Here is a 24,543-nt window from a genome sequence, read left to right on the forward strand (position 1 = left end):
CTTGCAAGAAAACACAGGCCAAGGTGGTCAGGCAAGAATTCACCTGACCTGTGAGTCGGTGCACGGGGGCTGTGCAAGGTAAATCCAAATCGCGGTACAGGAACAAATAAACCAGGAGAATAGTCGTGGGAAGCCAAGGGTCAGAGGAAGCCAGAAGTCAGGATATTCGGAGTAACAAGCCAGAGGTCAATAATAAACTGGAGAACACGAAACAACAGAATGATCACCAGAGTTAAGGAACTGACACTGCCTTCTGGGAGAGGCAGTGTTATATACCTGGCTAACGAGACATCAGGCTCAGGTGTAACATGAGTGACAGGAGATTCCAACGAATGTCCAGCTTCTAGTACTAAATACTAGACAGGGCTAGATACAGGAAACAGAGAAGTGGAGAGATGGCTCAGAGGTAAGCCAAAGCACCAGAGCTGCCAAGTTCCCAGGTTCGAATCCTGACAGCGACAAGCTAAAAGCAGGCTGGAACTGCTCTCATCAAAAGCTAAGTAGAATCTTCAGTGCTAATTCGGATTTCACCTACACACAAGTCTGTCTAACTTTCTATTGCTACAACTAACAATCCTTCCTGCAAACTTGCCTCATTGTTACTCCCAGGAAGCAGTCATTTTTCATGGACTAACTAATTGCTTTCTTGAAATTGCAAACTACTTCTGCTTGCTTCATCTAACCACGCTGACAGTTAAAGCTACAGTATCAGTATTAACTCTTGCTTCAATTGAATCTGCTTCTACTTGCTTTGCCTAACTACGCTGATAATTAAAGCTACAGTATCAGTATCATTACTTGATTCAAGTTCAAACTGCTCTACTTACCTGTCTAACTACGTTGAGATTTAAAGCTACAGTATCAATATCTTTGTTTGCTTAAAACCAAATTATCTAATTAAAGAAACATCAGATATCTGCAGTTGTGTTCCAAATCTATTCATAATATTCAAGTGAGCCTGACAATTTCAAGCATGCTGATTCTGAAAATGTATGTTTTATGTGAATGCCATGTATATTTTGGAAGTTATTAATAGTTTGTAAAAACTGTATTTCTCTGCCTGTGATAATTATATTACCCATTGTGTTCAGTAATCATATCACAGGCAGAGGGGAGGATTTTGTGTGGGAGTGTCTGTGTTTATTGTACGGATTGATTGGTTGTATTTCAAAACCCTGTGGGCAGTACTATGTTTGTGGATTGTGAATAAAAGAGGCTGTATATGCCAGTACAGTCAGTTCTGCTTGAACTCAAAACGAAGTGTCGTCTCGTTATTGGGGGAATTGGATTGTATGCTGATTGCCAGGAGTGTAAGCTGATTGTATGCTTTTCCTGTTCAGCAGTTTACAGCATTCATAGGCTTGAGAGCATTCGTATGCATCTCCGGTTCGGTGGTTGTGGTGTCTGCTGCAGTGCTTGGAGTCCTCAGGAAGTGCTAGGAGCATCCTTCAATGGAGGTACCCAGTCGGGGTTCCCGTCGATCCGTTACAGCCTCCTCTCTGCCTAGGAGATAATTGTCAGATACTGTAATAACTCAATTATCTCCAGGCAGAAAAAAATTTTTCCACAAAACTTCAAAAGTACACCAAAATACCTGAAATCCCCATAAATGTTACATCCCCTGATAGCCCTGATCTGGGTGACCAACATATCCAAAAATCACCGAGATCAGTTCAGGGGTTTAGGAGTTTCATGGAGGTTTAACCGACCGCACACGAGGCTCTTGCCCAGAATTATGAGTTCAGGTTGTGCGGTCGATCTATTTTGGAAAGTCTGCAAATCAAACAGATCCACGAACAGTACCCCCTAGCTCATAGTAGCGTTTGTCCCCCTAGTTTGTAGCAACAAAACTACCGAACAGCGCTCTCCTAGCTGGTCGGGAAAAGGAAGCAGGCGTTCTTAAAGTTTGACCAGTGTTCGGTAAGTCAAATGTCCGATTTTAGTTCCAGACACTCGACAACCAAGTCCCGCTGCCTCCTTTCATGCGAACAAGATGGCCGTCGTTTTCTCCTGCATGTGGCTTTCAACTATACAAACGGCGGCCACACAAGGAGAGTACCAAAATAACAGGGTCATTTCTTCACATGGGCTGTAGTAAGTGTTGGGGGATAGGGGCTGTAATGTGTCTGTGTGTGGGTGGGATAGGTGGTGGAGTGTGGCTGTGAGGGATTGAGGTGTAGTGTGACTGTGGAGGAGATAGTCTGCTTAATGTGTCTGTGGAGGAGATAGAGGGTACAAGAGGTCTGTGGTAGAGAAATGGCGTGAAATGTGTCTGTGGAGGAGATAGGGGGTGTAGAGTGTCTGGGAAGAGATAGGGAATGTATTGTGTCTATAGGGGGAGACAGTGGTGCAAGATGCCTGTGGGGAAGATAGGTGGTGTAATGTGTGTAGAGGAAATAGAGTGTGTAATGTTTCTGTTTCTGAGAGTGGGTGCAATGTGCCAGTGGGGTAGTTGGAGGTTCAATTTGTCTGTGTAGTACAGGGGTAGGCAACCTTCGGCTCTACAGATGTTGTGGACTACATCTCCCTTGATGCTTTGCCAGCAATATGGCTGTAAAAGCATTATGGGAGATGTAGTCCAAAACATCTGTAGAGCCGAAGGTTGCCTACCCCTGGTGTAGTAGATAGTGGGTGTAATGAGTCTGTGGAGGAGATCAGAAGTGTAAAGTGTCTGTGGAGGAGATGGGAGGTGAAGAGTGTTTGTGGGGGAGATAGAATGTGTAATGTGTCTGTTGGGGAAATATGATGGTTCAGATGTGTCTGTGGGGGAGATAGGGGTGTAGAGTGTCTGTGGATGACATAGGAGATGTAAAGTGTCCGTGAGTGAGAAAGGGGGTGTAATATGACTATGGGGGAGATAAAGAGTGTAATGTGTTTGCAGGGAGATAGGTGATGTAATTTATCTGTGGGTGAGATAGGGGGTGTAATGTGTCTGTAGGGCAGATAGGGGATGCAATAAATCATTGCAACATTTCAGTCCCAGAAGTGGATGTTTTGCTTAAATAATATCAACTGCTTGTATAGAAACATTGCAAACTCTATTCATGCTGATATCTACAAGAAGTCCATGTAATGTGTTCATCACATTCCCATCATCATAATATGTAAGTGTGAAGCTGATTTCATGGCTATAGATCATTATTAAATACTGTCCAGGACACCACGGTGGTTTCTTTAGACCATGCTGACTACATATCATTAGAGATGTCGCGAACATAAAATTTTTACGCAAATTACGCAAACGGCGAACGTGAATTTCCGCAAATGTTCGCAAACGTGCGAACCGGGCGAACCGCCATAGACTTCAATAGGCAGGCGATTTTTAAAACCCACAGGGACTCTTTCTGGCTACAATAGTGATGGAAAAGTTGTTTCAAGGGAACTAACACCTGGACTGTGGCATGCCGGAGGGGGATCCATGAAAAATCTCCCATGGAAAATTACATAGTTGATGCAGAGTCTGGTTTTAATCCATAAAGGGCATAAATCACCTAACATTCCTAAATTGTTTGGAATAATGTGCTTTAAAACATCAGGTATGATGTTGTATCGATCAGGTAGTGTAAGGGTTACGCCCGCTTCATAGTGACAGATCAAACTCCCCGTTTAATGCACCGCAAACAACCGCAAACAGTCCATTTGCACAACCACAAACTCCCCATTTGCACAAGGTTGGATACCAAGCTAGCCATGTCCCGTTTACTTGTCCTCACTGATGTCATTGAAGGTCTCTTCCTCCACCCAGCCACGTACAACACCAAGGGTCCCCGAAAGGTGACAACAAGCCCCCTGGGATGCCTGCTGTGTTTGGTCTTCCACCTCCTCAAAGCCACCTTCCTCCTTTGACTCCTCTTCTTCAGACTCCTCTCTCTGCGTTGCCTCTCTCTGCATTATTTTAAGGTGTGTTAAGTAGTACTATTCCTATCAGTTTAATCCCTGTTACGTCCCCTATCAGGGGACGTGTATATGGAATCGATTTTAGGAACCGGGAGATGGAAAAAGATGCTTGGTCGGTCCTCCTACTTCAAATTTGGGGCACTGCGTGTGCAATCTAATGTGCCACCAGATAGGAGTGGTGTGTTAAGTAGTACTATTCTTATCAGTTTAATACCTGTTACGTCCCCTATCAGGGGACGTGTATATGGCATCGATTTTAGGAACCGGTGTGGTGGAATCTCGGTAAAAATAAATTTAGTAGGCCGAGATTACCACGTGGCATGTGTACGTGCATATACTGGTGTATCGGTCGGTTGGTTGCACGTGGCAAAGATACGATCAGTAGTGTACGGAGCATGTGCGAGAATACCGGATGTAGTATTCCCCTCCTCCATTGTGCTGGGCAAGCCATGCGGTCAAACCGGAAGTTAGTTCTTATTCGATTGATTGGGTAAGAGAATGTGTGGGTGGAGCTACTTATGGGTGGAGTTACATGCTTATATAAGGAGCCTACACTATTGTCCGGGGCTCAGATCTTGTTGTATTTTGGTGACATTAGTCCCTCTGAGTCCCGATCGGTGAACCGAATAAAGAATCTCTTCCTTCCTGAAGAAACCTGTGTCCATCTCTCTGTGCTTGGCTTCCGTCAGTTTCTCCGGTATCACCGGGAGATGGAAAAAGATGCTTGGTCGGTCCTCCCACTTCAAATTTGGGGCACTTTGCGTGCAATCTAATGTGCCACCAGATAGGAGTGGTGTGTTAAGTAGTTCTATTCTCATCAGTTTAATCCCTGTTATGTGCCTTTTTTTTTGTTTGGTTTTTGAAGCCACCAGAGGCCAGAAAAATTGGGCATGTACACATGCCTTAAAAATTAGGGGGGGCGGGGCCTGACCATCATGGCGGAGAGACGCATTCTCCACGAGCTCCAGCACAATCTCGGCAAAACAAGCGAAAATCGATCCAAAACGGTCACACAGCCATCAGTTCCGAACATTCACTGGCCACCCAATACCAGGGGCTCACAGCAGAACGTTTCGCTACCTGACTGGGACCAGATGGAACCAAGAACGGCGTTGCGACCTAGCGCCCGCCGGGCGGGGGAGGCGGCCGCTCCCCTGAGCTGGGGGCGCCCTGGAGCTACAAGCCACGTAAGCAAGCCCTGCTACCCCCCCCCCCCTGGACCGGCGGGGGTGATCCCGGTCCACCTAAGGAGGACTACTTCGGACAGGATGAGAAGCGGCAAATCGCCCACAAAAAAGAGCGGAGGCACACCTAAAATGGCGGGCAAGACATATGCCGATGAATCGACAGACACCAAACCAGATATCCTCACGCGACTCGACCAGCACTTCGAGGAATTCTGGAGGAAGCTGGAGAGTAGGCTAAACCGACCTGCCCTACCTTGGCCCCCTAGTTCCTCAAAACATGCACTGCCTAGCGAACCCCCTCAAGCATCCCGGCGTCCGCGCCACCACGCAGCACCCAAGACCATCCAAGCAGGATGACAACACAATCAGGCCCTCTCAACCAGACGACTACTCGGCAGGGACCGACCTCACTTACCCAAAGCACCCGGGCGGCAGGGTCACGTATCACAATGCCACTCACAGGCACAAAGAAGCCACAAGGGACCTGCTTTGGCCTACAGACCAGGAAGTGGGCCCAGCCATAACCACACACTACCACCCCTGGCTCCGACCTCCACAACTCCACAAGAAAGCGGGCCTGTCGGTGAAGACACCATGGGGCGCTCGGATGCAGCACAGCCTCACACTCTTACCAACGAGGCAAGCCTACTGGACTTACCGAAGGTGCTAAGGAGAACCCCAGAGAAATCTCCTAACTGCCGATCCACCGCAGGATGAGTCAGCCTGCTGTATACTACATGGCCACGGATCTCTGTGCACCATCAGGCAGGCATTGGCTAAGCTGTCCCCACTGCGATGACCCCAGGGCCACCCACTACATCCAAGGGACTTGGCATGTAACTATGCAGCAATGAACACTATCCTACCTATACCCACTTGTTATTTCTTATTGTTTAAATGTTGCAGTTACGCAATTTTCCTTTTTCCGTATTTTGGAGAACCAGGTCCTCCTTATCCAAAGAGTTATTCAATTGTAGAATATGAGTACACTAGCTAAGATTGGCCAGGATTTAAGCAACTTGTGTACTTATAGCAAATTTGGCTTTGCGCCATGTTTATAAGCAGCTGCTTAGCGGATAGGCCCTAAGCGAAATATATGCTCCTGTACCCACACATATTGCTGGAGCACCATAAGATCAGCTAGGTATGTGCCCTACACTATACCTATATATTTACTTACTCACACAAGATCAGCCCAGACTTCTGCCAATGTTATACTTTAGATGGTTTCGTTTTGCGCAATGTTTTCACGCTACTGCTTAGTACATAGGCCCCGAGCGATACATACGCACCGACACCCACAACTACTGCCGAAATACAATACTGTATACCGCACATAAAGGCGTAAACCAACATGCAACCTAGCTACTTACACACCTTTGCTCACACATGTGTTGAACCGTACACCACTTAAGATTGTATTTCCTGTTCACTAAATTACAAAAACGTACTAAGTTAACTTATGCCATGAAAATGTTTTACTATGTTATACATGAATGCGTCTGTTACGACTGTTATGGCTACACAGACACTGTTAACCACGTTTCGTTCTACATCTTGCTTTACCTCACGCTAACCAACAACTTGTTGACAACGTAACCGTTTAGCCCAGCATGCTATCCATCACATAATAAAAAATTAGCAATTTCTCTGTCACTGCATAACTACTGTAACCTTGCAATACGCTGTTGTGGCGTCTGTTAATTATCTGTAACCACCTGCACAACCAAAATAAAGAATAAAAAAAAAAAAAAAAATATTAGGTATTGTTGCAGCCCAGAAAAAATGATGTTTGTTTCCCAGGCAGAAAGTGCCCTTAAACATTGCGGCTTGAACCCTAGTTGGTGGCGGATAAGTCACGCAAGTCAACCGGCATTCAGAGCTAAAATACAGCAGCGTGTGGACCATTTTTAGCCCAAGGCAGCTCATCTCATCAGGCCTTTTTTAGTCGAATGTATCGCCCAGTGTCAGTCCCTTCGGGATCCATCCCTCATTCATCTTAATAAAGGTGAGGTAATCTAGACTTTTTTGACCTAGGCGACTTCTCTTCTCAGTGACAATACCTCCTGCTGCACTGAAGGTCCTTTCTGACAGGACACTTGAATCGGGGCAGGCCAGAAGTTCTATCGCAAATTGGGATAGCTCAGGCCACAGGTCAAGCCTGCACACCCAGTAGTCAAGGGGTTCATCGCTCCTCAGAGTGTCGATATCTGCAGTTAAGGCGAGGTAGTCTGCTACCTGTCGGTCAAGTCGTTCTCTGAGGGTGGATCCCGAAGGGCAGTGGCGATGCGTAGGACTTAAAAAGCTCCGCATGTCCTCCATCAACAACACGTCTTTAATGCGTCCTGTCCTTGCCGGCGTGGTCGTGGGAGGAGGAGGAGGATGACTTCCACCTCTTCCCCTGTTAGATTCCCGTTGTGCTGTGACCACCCTTATACGCTGTGTAAAGCATACTTTTGAATTTATTTTGGAACTGCTGCATCCTTTCCAACTTGCGGTAATTCGGTAACATTTCAGGCACTTTCTGCTTATACCGGGGGTCTAGTAGCGTGGACACCCAGTACAGGTCGTTCTCCTTCAGCCTTTTTAAACGAGGGTCCCTCAACAGGCACAACAGCATGAAAGACCCCATTTGCACAAGGTTGGATGCCGAGCTACTCATGTCACGTTCCTCGTCCTCAGTGATCTCACTGAAGGTATGTTCTTGCCCCCAGCCACGTACAACACCACGGGTACCAGTTAGGTGCCCGACGAACGCCGTGGCGAACGCGAGCAAGTTATGTTCGCCAGGAACTATTCGCCAGCGAACTATTCGGGACATCTCTACATATCATCTCTACAGCTGGATTGATCTCCTGAGTGCCTACTCCACCTACACAACAGGTGACCCTTTCTGCTTGTTAGTGAATACCAAAAAATTATTTAATATGTCTGTAGAACCATTGGCCCATTTTTAATTTGTAAGTGTAGCTTATTAAGTGGAGAAATCTAAATATCTTTGGAATGTTCACTATTTCCCTTCTTTATCATTGATGGGGTTCTTTTCTGATGAATTATTAATCAGTGTGGATCACTTTAAACTCCAGACAAGAGGAAATAAGACTATAATAAGCATCATCAAATTTAGCTTACTTAACATATTATTATTTTTTATTATTATTAGTCGTAGTATTATTTATTAAGAACTTTTCCCACAGTGCTGTATTGTGGGGGTCACAATACATATAATAATTTCAACTCACAAATTTTACTTCATGGAACAAGAGGCAATGAGGTCCCTGCTCAACAGAGCTTACAATCTAAATATTGCACATGCACTTGATATATGTGGTTGCCAATTAGAACATGAAAGTAGGATGTAATAATAAGACATTGTTTATATAGATTGCTGTTTAAGGATACCTTGTAAGAATATGAAGTAGTTAACTTTTCTTGTTCATATGTATTTTATGCTTAGATAAGGTTTATAATCATTAGTGCTGACTGTAAGGATATGAAATAGTTAAACTCGTTTTGCTTAATATGCTTTAAAATAATGTTTGAAGAGGAGGCGTGGCTACCAACGATACCCAACGGACGTCTCTAAGCAGAGCTCCGCTCAGAAAATAGAGAAAAGTAGAGAAAATATCTACCTTTATAGCCACAAAAAAACAGAGATTCAGCCCAAAAAGCAGACATCCCCCAATAGAGACAATGGGGCGAAAAAATAGGAAGGCTCACGGACCGGCAGGTCCCCGCCAGCTGGATATTAGAACCTCCTTTGAGCGGCCGACAAACTCACAGGTCACAAATATGGCGCCTGATTCTCGCCGCACACACGAGGAATCTGAGGCCTTGCAGGATGAAGAGGAATCCATACCCTCCCCCAGGTCAGAAACACCATCCTGCCTTTCTGAAATGGAGGAAGACGAGATACCCTCCACAAAGGGGGACATAAAAAGACTCCTCACAGAAATGAGACAAATCTGGGGAGCGGACCTCAAGCAAGTCCAGGCAGGGGTAGTGGAGTTGCACCAAAAAGTCCAGGCACTGGAAAATCGTGAGGCAGCCACAGAAATTAACCTAACGGCCAGGGACACCCACCTAGAAAAACTCACATCTCAAGTGCAACAATTGAGACGCTCGGTGACCACAATTGAGGCAAGGCACCGGCGGAAAAACCTCCGTCTCCGAGAGGGTCCCGGAATCAGTGACCGATGAGCAGCTCCTGCCATATGCCACATATGGGCGTAGGGGGAGGTGAAGACATGCAGCGGCTCTCCTCAGCTTTTCGGGTGCGGAAATCGGCGGCAGCCCCAAGCTGAGCACCCAGGGACATCATCATGGTGACTCTAGATATAGCTACAAGGTCAGTTATAATGGCACGTTCCAGAGAAATGGGGGCAATCATTAATGAAGGTCACAAAGTGGCAAAATTCCCTGATATACCATTCACCGTTCTCACGGAGAAAAGAAAGCTGGCACCTATAGCCAAGAAAATGCGAGACTTAGGAATAAGATACCGATGGGGAGTGGAGGGTACCCTCCTAACAGAAATAGAGGGAGAAAGTGTGGTCCTGACATCGGGAGATGATCCGGAGCCCTCCCTGCAAAAGGTGGGTCTACCCCCGACACGGGAAATCCCCCCTCCCGCCAAGAGACTCGAAAGTCCAGAAAGTCCCAGTGAGAACAACCACACACAAAACAAGCTACCCAGCTTCAAGGTGAAGAGACTGACTCCAGCACGCAGAGCTGCAGAACCACGACCATCTGAGACGAGGGACCGAACAAAAACTGATACCACCAGGGACTCCCTTTGGTAAACTGACTTAACCTGCTGACCTGCCCAAGTTCGGCCACTGGCCCTGAAACACAACACAGAGGCGGACACGACGAGCAACTGGTGCCCCATTACTTATCAGACACTCTCCATGGACAGTCCCGTAGAGACCCAGGGGCCGGCACACCTGTTTAACATAAAGCGGCTACCTACACAATTGGCATATGTGCCTACCTACATACTACACTGCATTACTAATATTGCTTGACTGTATAAGCTGCATTACCAAATAATGCACTACTAAATATCTTGCATTACTAAATATAATACACCACTGTATTAGTGCAACACTATAATATAGCTTCACTAACTATGGCATTGCTAGAAATATTGCAGCGCTAGAGATGTTGCATTACTAAAGATGTTACATTGATGGGAACGTTGCCTTGCTGGGCGCGCTGCACTGCTGGGGCTGTTGCATTGCTGGGGGTGTTGCCTAACCGGGGATGCTACATTGCTAGAGAAGCTGCATTGCTGGGGATGTTGCACTGCTGGGTGTTGCGCTAACAGGGATGTTGCATTGCTGGAGATGTTGCATTACCAGAGATATTGCTTTATTGAAATTGTTGCACACTTATACAAGCTGCACTACCATATATCTTGCACTACTAAATATACTGCATAATTATATTACTACGTTATTATAATACTATAATGCTGGAGATAGTGCATTACTAATTATATTACTAATTATATTGCATAACTATAGTCTTGCATCACTAAAGATATTACATTACTGTATATATGGCATACCTATGTATAATGCATAACCGTTTCTTTTGCATAAATGTACACGTTGACTACAACTTAATAAAACAAAAAAAATTAAATAAAAAAAATAAATAATAATATTTGAAATAATTATGCTGACTTTGGCAGATGTTATTTCGTACCAAGGTCTTCCTTCTAGAGCAGGGGTAGGCAACCTTCGGCTCTACAGATGTTGTGGACTACATCTCCCTTGATGCTTTGCCAGCAATATGGCTGTAAAAGCATTATGGGAGATGTAGTCCAAAACATCTGTAGAGCCGAAGGTTGCCTACCCCTGTTCTAGAGGATGTGCGACCTTGCTCGACCTCAGGATGTTCCTGTCCCGTCTTTATTCAAATGCTCATCTTTTTAATGTCAGACAAGTATGTACTATTAACTATAAGGAAGTGATACATCTCGCTGCTTGCGTGACAAACTGTGTATAAATGCTAGCCCTGAAAATACACTCATTTGAGAATCTTGTTAAAGCACATTTGTGGTGTCCGTGTCTTTATTGCTAACAATGATTCTCCATCAATATTGATTATGGTGACCGGAGAATCGAGAATCGAGGGGAGTTAAGTCCAGAACAGCATTAACCCTTTCATACCTAATACATTAAGATTATATACAAATTTAGAAAAAAAATTTAATGTCATCTTATTGAAAGCAGACACATTCATTTTTGTTGATTCCTTAATTTTTTCAGTGAATCAGAGCAAAGCAGTGAAGGTTGTCAGAGAATGATTTAGAGACATTTTCTCAGATGATAATGTGTATGTATAACAAGTGTCTCTAATGTTTAGAAATGTTTCTTAGTGCTGTCCTGATGTCTTGGTTTCTTAAACTATAAACTAAAGGGTTAAATAGCGGGGTAAACACAGTATGCAGCAATGACATCATTTTATTTAAAAGCAATAAATTTCCTATGGATGGTATCATATACTTTATTATTAATGTCCCATAGAATGCACCAACCACGAGAAGGTGGGAACTGCAGGTTGAAAAGGCTTTCTGTCTTCCGGTTGTAGAAGGGATTCTAAGAATCGTAAGTAAGATATAAATATAAGTCACTATGATAAAACCACAAGGACAAATAAATAAAGGAGCAGAAATTACAATTGCTATAAATTCCACCAGAGACGTGTCTGAACATGAAAGTTTTTGGAGAGGGGAAAGGTCACAGTATATATGATCAATGATGTTTCCATTACAGAACTGTAAGTTGGATACAGGTATGAATCCAATTAGGTTTGTGGTAAATCCTAACATCCAGGGTAAGACAGACAGACAGGTACGCAGTGTAAAGTCCATGATAGTGACGTAACGCAATGGGACACATATAGCCAGGTATCGGTCATAGGACATCACTGTGAGCAGGGAGCATTCTGTAATAGTAATACCACTAAAGAAATACAATTGAGTTATACAGTCAAGAATTGTCATAACTTTCCCACCATGTAAGATTGCTCCCATTAGGCTAGGTAAAGTAGTTGTTGTGAGAACGATATCAGACATTGATAAATGACAAAGAAAGAAGTACATGGGAGAATGAAGGTGACGGCTGATTAAAACTAACACAATGATCAGAAGATTTCCAGTTACTGTGAACAAGAAAATGTTAAGGAATATGATGAAAATTAAAATGTTAAAGCCATAAAGATTTCCAAAGCCTAGAAGTATGATTTCTGTGACTCTCGATTCATTCCTTGCAAGCATAGTCCAATCAACTACATGTAGATGAGACACTTTACAATCTAAAAAATATATAAAAACATGTGTATATTATTTTCATGTACAGAATAAAAGGGTTTGGCAGCAGTTCAAGAGACATAACTAAATGTAATCAATGTTTTAATTGTAACTAAATCCAAAGTTTAAGACTCTCTGCTAATAGATTTTCTCATTTCTGATGTTTTTCCCACGGTGGACCGTCAACTTATTTTCTCCATAACCTTGGTCTAGATGGCACTGGTTTTAAGAGATTCTTATCTTACCTTTCCCAGTCCTCCTGGGCTTGACAAAGACTTAGCAGGTCGAAACGTTGCTGCTGTTTTCTCTTCTATTAAAACTGCCTGCGGCTTGAACACCTTGAGTACCTTTTCGTTGTGGAATTGCTGGTTGTGCTCCGGAGCACCGGGTAGCTGCCCTTGGCTCATCTCTGAATGTCCTCACCAGCTCCACACTTCTCCTAGTAAATCCCTAAATAACCAGGAACAGTTTTTCCTGGATTATAGATAAGACTCCAGGACTCTTTCCCCCGTCTCCAAATACCACGACAGTGTGTTTCAAATGCAGCTTTGGCCACCAATAGACACACCTTCCACAGATCATGATCCATTACTGACAATCTCTGAAAACTTCAGCCAGTGGACGCTCAGTGATTGATAACATTTTGGTGTTGTGGGGAGTTTCATTGGAATCCCTTCTTAAATTTAGCTAAAATATAATTATAGTCATCATTATAGTGTTAAGCAGATGAATTCCTTAGACACCACAATTTAACAAACAATGCTTATTTAATAGATTTATTTGTAAAAAAAAAAAGAAAAAAAACTGGTCTGAAAAAGAAGGTTTTTAGAAAATATGTTGCATTATGTTAAAAATCAAGAGGAAAGATAAAAATTATAATATCCAAACTGGATAGAAATCAGGACTCAAATAAAGGATTATTAATATTACTTAATTACTATTAGACTGATGTCACAATTGTAGTCATATTTTTAAGGAGCATTGGTCGTATCATTAAAGAATGTTATCTGTTTATCCTGGAATTACAAAATTTACCTATGATGTCATTTGAACGAGGCAATGTGATTAGAGAACATTTAGTTTGTGCTGATTTGAAACCTAATACATTTACACCTGTTTCTTGTTTTGGACAAACAGAACTATAGACAGAGCGAGAGCTCACATGGGGCTACACTGGATGCAGGATATTAATGTGAACAAAGTTATAACTGATTAATCATTGTCATATCATATAAATAAAGATCAAATAGAATGTAATAAACAATACATGACATTAAGCTGCACCTTACAAGTGTAATAGCTCAGAAAAACAACATAACATAAAATCAACCAAAAAAATGTGCGCTAAATCTGTAAATCTTGAATAGTGACTCACTCTATTATTCACTTTGATGAATTGTGTTGCAATAAATATAAAGTATCACTCATGCTGTGCAAATGGGATCATTATTATACTGTAAAATATATAAAAAAAAAGTGCAACCTCTATAAAGTTTAATTTTAGTGTAAAGTGGATCACACTTTACTCACATATATAGGACATTTAGTAGTAACACAATCAAAATTGATGTGCACATAAAAAATAAAATTAAACACATATAGTGTAGTATTGTTAGATACAATAATTTATAAGGGCAGATGGAATGCGACTCACAAGCCAGGAGTAGGTAAGCATGCTCAGACTACAAGCGATTTTCTCCCCCTCCAATATGCTGCAAGGATGACAGGTGGACCCAAAATCTAATAGACAGGGCAGCCAAACCTTCAAAAACACTTTATTAATGCAAATTATAAATCTGCTCTATGAAAATTATAATTAAAATAATTTGATGAACTTAAAATTGCAGCTCAGAAAAACTGAACTAGAAACATGGATGAGGTGCAGAATTTTGGTTTTTAATTAACTCGTGTTTGCATCCAGTTTTAAGTTCACTTTAATTTCACTTTGAATTGTCGGCAATTCACGTTTTATTAACTAAACACCACAATAACAAGGATTTAAATCTGATTTACAAAACTGAGGCTAAAATACTCATTCTGTGACTTTAGATGAATTGGAGAATTTTTGTAAATCAGATTTCAGAATTCTAAAATGCGTTTAATAAATAGAACAACCCCTTAGAGACTGCCATTACAATGCTAAACGAAACATGAAATTAGATTGTATTAAAACAATCTTTCAGCATATTGAAATATATACCACTATTTCCAAACATATAGCCAGGTCAGTGCCCTCTATCATTCAATAAACAATTTATTACACAGAGTATAATATGTTGTTTAACTCAACATTTCATTATTTTTTTTGTTGTTGGATATTCTTAAAAAAAATAGAAAGAAATCTCAGCACATGCATCCTGATAAATCACTATTTAATATAAATTAGTACAATTACTTACCAAAAGATTGCTTAGAAATCTGGTTACAGTATGCAGGAAAAGAGGAGAAAAAAATCCTCTGATTCTTTTTTTTAAAAGTGCAACTCATCCGAAATAAGATTCGTCTTCACGCCAGGGCTCCATCAAAGCCATATTAGATAGTTGAAATAATGCTAAGACCCTCTGTGATCCTCTTTTATATTGTACGCTGTTTATGCCGGGGGAGTTAAGTGGAACGTCCCTGTAGTGCCGGAGTTTAGAGTTAAAGTATTTCATCACGCAGGAAAGAAAAGCTGTTGCAATCTTTAAAGTTAAAAGTTTGCTCCAACAAATGATTCATGTAATGCATGAACATGGTGATTCTGAATTATAATTATAAGAGTTCAAATAAGCAATAGTTTGCACTGATGGACAAGAGGTCTGCCCAATCATGTGAGCTATATCCCCTGCCCAGTAATGAGGAGGTAAACAAAAAAGTGATTGATTGGTTGGGGGACAGTCAGTAAATGTTGATTTTATCCACAGATCAAATGACAACTAACCAATAGAGTGGAACATAGGATTAGCAGTAAAGCAATCTATACTTCAAAGCAGAATAATTACAGACACTTTGACTGCAGCTAGTGAGAGAGACAGGCCTCTATTGACCTATTTACCTTTGCTGTGCCTGTGTTGTAGTGGGAGATAGTCAAGATCTTGATTCTAGACTAGAGGTTTAGATTACTGCTGTACCTACTTCTCTAGCCAGTGCTAGTGGCACTTAAAACAACTCGTTGAGTGTGGTGAAACCAACCTCGCCACTGGGCAATGGAGAAGCCTGCTTGCCCGTCTCCTGTCTGCTGACTATGGCCCCTGGGAGATTTGGCCCTTTGAATACAGTATTTGGGCATATTGTATTTTATTATGCTGCTGCTGGCCCTTTAAGAACCTTCTGGTGACTTACTCTGACTTTTGGGAACAATGCCCCTTTAAGACGGTGTCCCCAGTGTCCCCAGACTTATTTGGGACAATGCTCCTTTAAGACTTTGTCCCCAGTGTCCCCAGACTGTTAATATACTGTGTTCCTGGCTTTCTCCCACTTGGTTCAGTAAATGGGGCTTACTGAACCAGGTACAACACAGGCGGACCACCCAGAAGTGGAAGTGTGCAGGCAATTTACCTCCCAGGCTGGGAGCCTGCTGTAGGTAAATTGCCGACCACTGGGGGGCCGCAGTTCGTGCAAACGAACATGTGGCGGCGGCCATCTTTAATTCAGCTGAAGTTTTACCTTCTCCAGACTTCAATGCATTCGACAGTTCGAACGCGTTCGACAGTTCATTCGACAGTTCATTTGACAGTTCATGCGACAGTTCATTCGACAGTTCATTTGACAGTTCATGCGACAGTTCATTTGACAGTTCATTCGACAGTTCGACAATTCGAATGGTTGTCGTTCGTCTGTTTGCACTGACTTTAACATGGGAAATAGACCGACCGCACGGCCTGATTCTCTGGAACTGTTTTGGGCATGAAAATGTGCTTGCGGACGGTCAAAGGTGACTTCTATCTATCTCCCGAACGGCTGAACGGATTTAAATGATTTTTGGGTATGTTTGTATTTGAAATGTGCTGATTAATAATATGTGATTTTATTAATATTGGGTGTATAGTTTTAGAGTTGTGAAATTTGGGTAAAAAGTATGTTTTAAACTGTACGGCTAATTGTGTTACCTCTCAGGCTAAGGGGAGGAGATGTGTGGCATGTAACCAGTGTGTGATTGGGTAATTCATAATTGTCTGTGGGTGTCTCCCTTGCATGGGAGAATTGCATAAAAGCAGAGTGTGTGTCATTAAAAACCTGAGTTCTACTTCACCCTCAATTTGGAGTGCCGTCTGCTATGCTCTGCATACTCGCTTGCTATATTCACTGCTAAGCTCTTGTAAGAGCTTGTTCCTGTCTTGCTCTCTGAAGGAGTCTATGGTGGTTATGGTGTCTGCTGCAGTGCTTGGAGTCCTCAGGAAGCGCTAGGAGCATCCTTCAACGGAGGTACCCAGTCAGGGTGCCAGGTGATCCGTTACACTGAGCATTCAAAGTGATTTCATAGAGAATTTCACATTTTACGCCAGAGATGCTGGACTGAAAGCATAGCTGAATTAGAGGATTTTCTTAGTTTGAAATTTGCTATTAAAGCTTAAATTTAAAATCACTAAAATCATTTAAAATAGTTTCAAGGTACTGCTGTATCTAGGGTCCAGCTGGAACAACAATGTAACCTGAACATTTAAAAGGCAGAGCAGCTTAATATGAGGTATGGGATCTGAGATGGGTCATATTGTGTCATCAACAAAGACATGCAAGCCCCTAAAGTATGCGTCAGTTGGTGCTCTCACATAGGGAAATTTTAATAAATTGGTTTAACTCAGTGCAAGAAAATCTAAATGAAAACTACTGCTCTTCTATATGGCTTCTTATAGCTTGTGAGGTTTTGTTTGTGGAGGTAGGCTGCCTGTGGTGTTGCGTGTGTGGGGTAGATCATCTAATATGTTGTGTGTGTCATGGAGTAACACTTCTGGGTTCGGCACTCAGCTGTGAGGAGCCGGACCCCGCCCCCCTCTGTCACAGCTCTGACAGTATTTAGGGAGACTGGGCCAGAGGGAGGGTGCTTGGTGATTGATTGTTTGAGCTAACGTGTGAGCTGCTTCTGTGGGCTCCACAGTCTCAGCTACTGGGAACTGCTTCCACCAGACTTATCTCTCCACAAGCTCAGACAAGCCCTTTCAGCCTTTGAGCAAATGCAAGGATTGCTGCATGCCATAAAGGATTACTGGAGAACGGATACTTTGCTACTTTACAAGTGGACCATATGTCTGAACTATTGGAGGACTACCCATATAAACCTTAAGTATATCTTTCAGGTAATTGTCTGCAATATCATGTATTAATGAACTAATGCTTGCTTACTCAAATCTTCATTGCTACAAGTTACTAATCTCATGAAGGACAACTCCCATCATGCTTATTCACTATGAACTGTTTCTTGCTTTGCAAATACATTCAGTGCTTCAATCTACTAATCTCATGAAGGACAACTCCCATCATGCTTATTCACTATGAACTGTTTCTTGCTTTGCAAATACATTCAGTGCTTCAAGTTACTAATCTCATGAAGGACAACTCCCATCATGCTTAATCACTATGAACTGTTTCTTGCTTTGCAAATATTCTCAGCTATTTGATTATTGTTCCTATTGAAGATTATTCTCATGAACTAATATTACTTGATGCATCTCTGAAGAAATACTTAATAATGAACTTTGTGTTGTTGATTACTTGCACTTCGTATTATTGGATTATTGCCTAAATGCATTTAAATTTAACACTTATTAAAACTTCAGTTGAATCAAGTTACCAGTGATTCTCTCTTTTCTTAAAGCTACAGTATTGATACTTAAGGATTCTCCATTTCTTCACTATTGTAATTAGGGCGTTTACAAGCTGCAGTTGAGTTCCAACCCAAATCACCCCTAGTAGGGTAACAGTGTGTGGTGAAACTGATTTTGTGGGGTTTGTTTTGGAAGTTGCATGTGGAGAGAGGCTGCTTATGTACTTGTGTGTCTTTGGCTGGAGCTATAGTAAGTGTTGCGGAACACTGTGCCCTGACAGGCCCTGAAACGCACACGTGTGAAGGAAACTGACTGCTATTATATTACAGTCAAGTTTTGTTTTTTTGTTTGTTTTTTTTAAATGCAAGCTATTGTGACACCAGATATGAGTGGTGGCACTGGGCAAGTGGGAACAGTATACGCTGTGAGCCTGACACACACGCTGGCAGCCAGGCAACTGCAATTAGATTACACATGGGAAAAAAAAAGCAGACTGATGTTCTAGCCCTAAAAAGGGCTTTTTGGGGTGCTGTCCTTACAGCAGAGATCAGATGAGTCCTTCAGAACTGTAGTGGACACTGAATACACTAGCCTAGCTATCAATTTCCCTATTACATCAGCAGCAGCTACACTGTCCCTCCTCTCACTAAGAATGTAGCTTCCGAATTAAAGGGACACTCTAGGCACCCAGACCACTTCTGCTCATTGGAGTGGTCTGGGTGCCAACTCCCACTATCCTTCACCCTGCAAGTGTAATTATTGCAGTTTTTCATAAACTGCAATAATTACATTGCAGGGTTAACTCCACCTCTAGTGGCTGTCTACTAGACAGCCACTAGAGGTCACTTCCTAGTTTCTAGCACAGGTTTCCTGTGCTAGAGCGTCGCTGGACGTCCTCACGCTGTGTGAGGACCTCCAGCGTCGCTCAAAACCCCATAAAAAAGCATTGAAATGATTTTTCAATGCTTTCCTATGGGGAGACGTAATGCGCATGTGCGGCATTTCCGCGCATGCGCATTAGGTCTCCTCGGCCGGTGAGCGAGATTAGTCTCGCCCACCGGCCGACGTAATCACTAGGAGGAGCGTGGCGGAGACAGCGGCGAGGGACATCGCCGCTGTCCCAGGTAAGTGACTGAAGGGGTTTTCACCCCTTCAGTAACCGGGGATTGGGAGGTGGGAGGGAGAGGGACCCTCCAGTGCCAGAAAAACGGATCGTTTTTCTGGCACTGGAGTTTCCCTTTAATCTAAAATGGATGCTGTCCAGGAGGTGGGAGGGTCTGGGAGGGAGGGTCTGCTGCTGATTGGCTGGAATGTGTCTGCTGACTGTGAGGTACAGGGTCAAAGTTTACTCAATGATGATGAATAGGGGCGGACCAAACATAGCATATGTTCGCCCGCCGTGGCGAACGTGAACAAGCTATGTTCGCCAGGAACTATTCGCCAGCGAACTATTCGGGACATCTCTACATATCATCTCTACAGCTGGATTGATCTCCTGAGTGCCTACTCCACCTACACAACAGGTTACCCTTTCTGCTTGTTAGTGAATACCAAATAATTATTTAATATGTCTGTAGAACCATTGGCCCATTTTTAATTTGTAAGTGTAGCTTATTAAGTGGAGAAATCTAAATATCTTTTGAATTTTCACTATTTCCCTTCTTTATCATTGATGGGGTTCTTTTCTGATGAATTATTAATCAGTGTGGATCACTTTAAACTCCAGACAAGAGGAAATAAGACTATAATAAGCATCATAAAATGTAGCTTACTTAACATATCATTATTTTGTATTATTATTAGTCGTAGTATTATTTATTAAGAACTTTTCCCACAGTGCTGTATTGTGGGGGTCACAATACATATAATAATTTCAACTCACAAATTTTACTTCATGGAACAAGAGGCAATGAGGTCCCTGCTCAACAGAGCTTACAATCTAAATATTGCACATGCACTTGATATATGTGGTTGCCAGAGGCGGCTCTCTAATTAGGCGATTTAGGCGGCCGCCTAAGGCCTCGCGCTTGCTGGAGCCTCGCGGCCGCCTAAATCGCCTTAGGGCAGACTGCACTGTCGGGTCCTCGGTCAGTGACCGAGGACTCGACAGTGAGGGGGGGCCCGGCGGCTTGCCCAGTATTCCGCCGGGTGGCCCCTCCACATGGTCTGTCCACAGGGAGAGCCAGCCTCTGATCTGGAGCTCCGCCGAGTGCAGAGCTGCAGATCACATAATAAGGTTCTCGCGAGCACACAGAGCATTGCCGCGGGTTACCACGGCAATGCTCTGACAGGCGCTCGCGAGAACGAGGTCTGCAGCTCTCGCGGAGCTGCAGACAGAATATCCATCCCACCGGACCACCAGGGACTGCTGCCACTGGACCACCAGGGAATTTTATTACAAAACAAGGTATTTTAGTGTGTGGAGGCTTGTCACAGCCTCCACACACACTGTCCCCAACACTACCCACCGACCCTCACTGCCCCAATACTCCCCACCCACCCTCACTGTCCCAAATACACTGCCCACCCTCACTGCCCCAAATACACTGCCCACGCTCACTGACCCAACACTGCCCACCCACCCTCTCCCCAACACTGCCCACCCTCACTGTCCCCAACACTGCCCACCCTCACTGTCCCCAACACTGCCCACCCTCACTGTCCCCAACACTGCCCGCCCACGCTCACTGACCAAACACTGCCCACGCTCACTGACCCAACACTGCCCACCCACCCTCACTGACCCAACACTGCCTGCCCACCCTCACTGCCCCAACACTGCCCACCCTCACTGTCCCCAACACTGCCCACCCTCACTGTCCCCAACACTGCCCACCCTCACTGTCCCCAACACTGCCCACCCTCACTGTCCCAAACACTGCCCACCCTCACTGTCCCAAACACTGCCCTCCCACCTACATACACTACCCTCCCAATCCCACCCTCACTGCCCACCTACATACACTACCCTCCCACCCCCACTGCCCACCCACATACCCTGCCCACCACATACACTGCACCCACGTTGCCCTGCCAGCCACATGCCCTGCCCCCCACACACTGACCACCACATACACTGATGACCACACTGACCACCACACACCCTGCCCCCCACACTGACTCCCACATACACTGACCCTCACATGCCCTGCCCCCACATGGCCTGCTCCCTCACTGACCACCACATACACTGACCCTCACATGCCCTGCCCCCACATGGCCTGCTCCCTCACTGACCACCACATACACTGCCCCCCACACTGACCACTACATACACTGCCCCCTATATACCGTTCCCCCACTCTTACCACCACATACACTGACCGCCACAGACACTGCCCCCACACTAACATCACACTGACCACCATAGACACTGTTCCCCACACTGTTTCTCACACAAAATGCCCCCCACTGTCACACACCCTGCTCCCCCACACACTCTGACACCCACAAGGTCACACACCCTGCACTCACTACACTGTGTCCCACACTGTAACACACCCTGCCCCCCTCACTGTCACCCACTCACACCCTTCCCCCAAAACTGTCACATTCCTCCACACTGCTCTCTCACCCTGTTACCCTTTCACACACCATATTGTCAGCCCCAACACTATGTCACCAATACATACAGTCACGCCTCCCACACACTGCCCCTGCACACACTGTTACCCTTTCCAACACTGCCTCCCACACTCTCACCTACCCACGTCACAATTCCACACACATACAGCCACCCCCACATGCTGTCATGCCCCCTTCACCCAGCCTTGCTCACATTAACCTCTCCTAATCTTGTCACTCTCACCCCCTCCATCCATACCACAATTACCAGCCCTTGCTCTTCTACACTCACCCTATCACATTAATACCCCTAATCCTATCACTCATCGTCTCTCATCCTGTCACACTCATCCTTTTTCACATTAACCCTTTCTCTCGTGCCCAACCATGCCACCCTGTCACATAATCCTGTCCAACTCACTTTCCCTCGTCTTGTCACACTCCCTCCTCCAGCTGTGCAACACATAACCCATAACCCTGTCAAACTTATCCCCCTTCACCCTATCACATTAACTTCTCCTATCATGTCACTTATCCTGCCTAGACATGCCACACTCACCCTGTCACATAACCCTCCCTCATCCTGTCACTCTCACCTCCCCATTGCCCTGTCACACTTTCTCCTTCAACCGTGCCACCCTCACCCCAACGGTGAATACAGAGACTAGCTCTCTGTATCCAGAGCTGCAAGCCTGTCATACATTATAACAACAGCTCATTATACACACGATGCAACCCCTATATGATTCTCCATCAATATTGATTATGGTGACCGGAGAATCGAGAATTGAGGGGAGTTGTGTCCAGAACAGCATTAACCCTTTCATACCTAATACATTAAGATTATATAAAAATGTAGAATAAAATTTTATGTAATTTTATTGAAAGCAGACACATTCATTTTCGTTGATTCCTTCATTCTGTCAGTGAATCAGAGCAAAGCAGTGCAGGTTGTCAGAGAATGATTGATTTAGAGACATTTTCTGAGATGATAATGTGTATGTATAAAAAGTGTCTCTAATGTTTAGAAATCTTTCTTAGTGCTATCCTGATGTCTTGGTTTCTTAAACTGTAAACTAAAGGGTTAAATAGCGGGGTAAATACAGTATGCAGCAATGACATCATTTTATTTAAAAGCAATAAATTTCCTATGGATGGTATCATATACTTTATTATTAATGTCCCATAGAATGCACAAACCACGAGAAGGTGGGAACTGCAGGTTGAAAAGGCTTTCTGTCTTCCGGTTGTAGAAGGGATTCTAAGAATCGTAAGTAAGATATAAATATAAGTCACTATGATAAAACCACAAGGACAAATAAAGAAAGGAGCAGAAAATACAATGCTTATAAATTCCACCAGAGACGTGTCTGAACATGAAAGTTTTTGGAGAGGGGAAAGGTCACAGTATATATGATCAATTATGTTTCCATTACAGAACTGTAAGTTGGATACAGGTATGAATCCAATTAGGTTTGTGGTAAATCCTAACATCCAGGGTAAGACAGACAGACAGGTATGCAATGTAAAGTTCATGATAGACATGTAACGCAATGGAACACATATAGCCAGGTATCGATCATAGGACATCACTGCAAGCAGGAAACATTCTGTAATAATTATACCACTAAAGAAATAGAATTGAGTTATACAGCCAAGAATTGTCATAACTTTCCCACCATGTAAGATTGCTTCTATTAGGCTAGGTAAAGTATTTGTTGTGAGGACAATATCAGACATTGATAGATGGCAAATAAAGAAGTACATGGGAGAATGAAGGTGATGGCTGATTAAAACTAACACAATGATCAGAAGATTTCCAGTTACTGTGAACAAGAAAATGTTCAGGAATATGATGAAAATTAAAATGTTGAAGCCGTAAAGATTTCCAAAGCCTAGAAGTATGATTTCTGTGACTCTCGATTCATTCCTTACAGTCATAGTCCAATCAACTACATGTAGATGAGACACTTTACAATCTAAAAAAATATAACAAGATGTGTATATTATTTCCATGTACAGAATAAAAAGGTATGGCAACAGTTCGAAAGACATAACTAAATGTAATCAATGTTTTAATTGTAACTAAATCCAAAGTTTAAGACTCTCTGCGAATAGATTTTCTAATTTCTGATGTTTTTCCCACGGTGGACCGTCAACTTATTTTCTCCATAACCTTTGTCTAGATGGCACTGGTTTTAAGAGATTCTTATCTTACCTTTCCCAGTCCTCCTGGGCTTGACAAAGACTTAGCAGGTCGAAACGTTGCTGCTGTTTTCTCTTCTATTAAAACTGCCTGAGGCTTGAACACCTTGAGTACCTTTTCGTTGTGGAATTGCTGGTTGTGCTCCGGAGCACCGGGTAGCTGCCCTTGGCTCATCTCTGAATGTCCTCACCAGCTCCACACTTCTCATAGTAAATACCAACATAACCAGGTAAGTTTTTACTGGCTTATAGATAAGACTCCAGGACTCTTTCCCCCGTCTCCAAACACCACGACAGTGTGTTTCAAATGCAGCTTTGGCCACCAATAGACACACCTTCCACATATCATGATCCATTATTGACAATCTCTGAAAACTTCAGCCAATGGACGCTCAGTGATTGATAACACTTTGGTGTTGTGGGGAGTTTCATTGGAATCCCTTCTTAAATTTAGCTAAAATATAATTTTATCACATGACAGGAGGCTTCGTATTTTGCATAACTTTCTTAACTTTATGCCTCCAGCAGCACAAGTCAATCAGAAAACTTTAAACCAATCAGTAACAGGCATCACATCCATATATAAAGCCCTGACAGTCACATGATTTCCTCTTTCTTTGCTGCTTCC

The 24,543-nt window shown here is 43.5% G+C and overlaps 3 protein-coding genes across 3 annotated transcripts in view; all 3 read right to left on the bottom strand.

Moving 5' to 3' along the window:
* The window catches only part of LOC134610459 (olfactory receptor 11L1-like), a 96,450-nt gene extending 81,533 nt beyond the window's left edge, over window positions 1-14,917 (bottom strand). Inside the window, exon 1 of the mRNA XM_063453424.1 lies at window positions 14,805-14,917. Coding sequence (XP_063309494.1) covers window positions 14,805-14,892 — 88 coding nt within the window. The 5' untranslated portion in view covers window positions 14,893-14,917. The remainder of the gene's footprint in view (window positions 1-14,804) is intronic.
* Window positions 11,317-12,459, bottom strand: LOC134610458 (olfactory receptor 11L1-like). The gene has a single exon (XM_063453423.1). The coding sequence runs from the start codon at window positions 12,370-12,372 to the stop codon at window positions 11,449-11,451; it is 924 nt and encodes a 307-aa protein (XP_063309493.1). The 5' UTR covers window positions 12,373-12,459; the 3' UTR covers window positions 11,317-11,448.
* A 7,810-nt stretch (window positions 14,918-22,727) lies between the features above and the next one.
* On the bottom strand, window positions 22,728-23,651 carry LOC134612318 (olfactory receptor 11L1-like). The gene has a single exon (XM_063456657.1). It carries the CDS (start codon window positions 23,649-23,651, stop codon window positions 22,728-22,730), a length of 924 nt encoding a protein of 307 aa, XP_063312727.1.
* Window positions 23,652-24,543: the final 892 nt, after the last annotated feature.

The sequence above is a fragment of the Pelobates fuscus genome, chromosome 5, assembly GCF_036172605.1.
Source record: "Pelobates fuscus isolate aPelFus1 chromosome 5, aPelFus1.pri, whole genome shotgun sequence".
NCBI lineage: Eukaryota > Metazoa > Chordata > Amphibia > Anura > Pelobatidae > Pelobates > Pelobates fuscus.

Excerpts from the sequence above, each read along its gene's own strand:
- LOC134610458 (XM_063453423.1), bottom strand. The coding sequence starts at position 12,372 with ATGCTTGCAAGGAATGAATCGAGAGTCACAGAAATCATACTTCTAGGC.
- LOC134612318 (XM_063456657.1), bottom strand. The coding sequence starts at position 23,651 with ATGACTGTAAGGAATGAATCGAGAGTCACAGAAATCATACTTCTAGGC.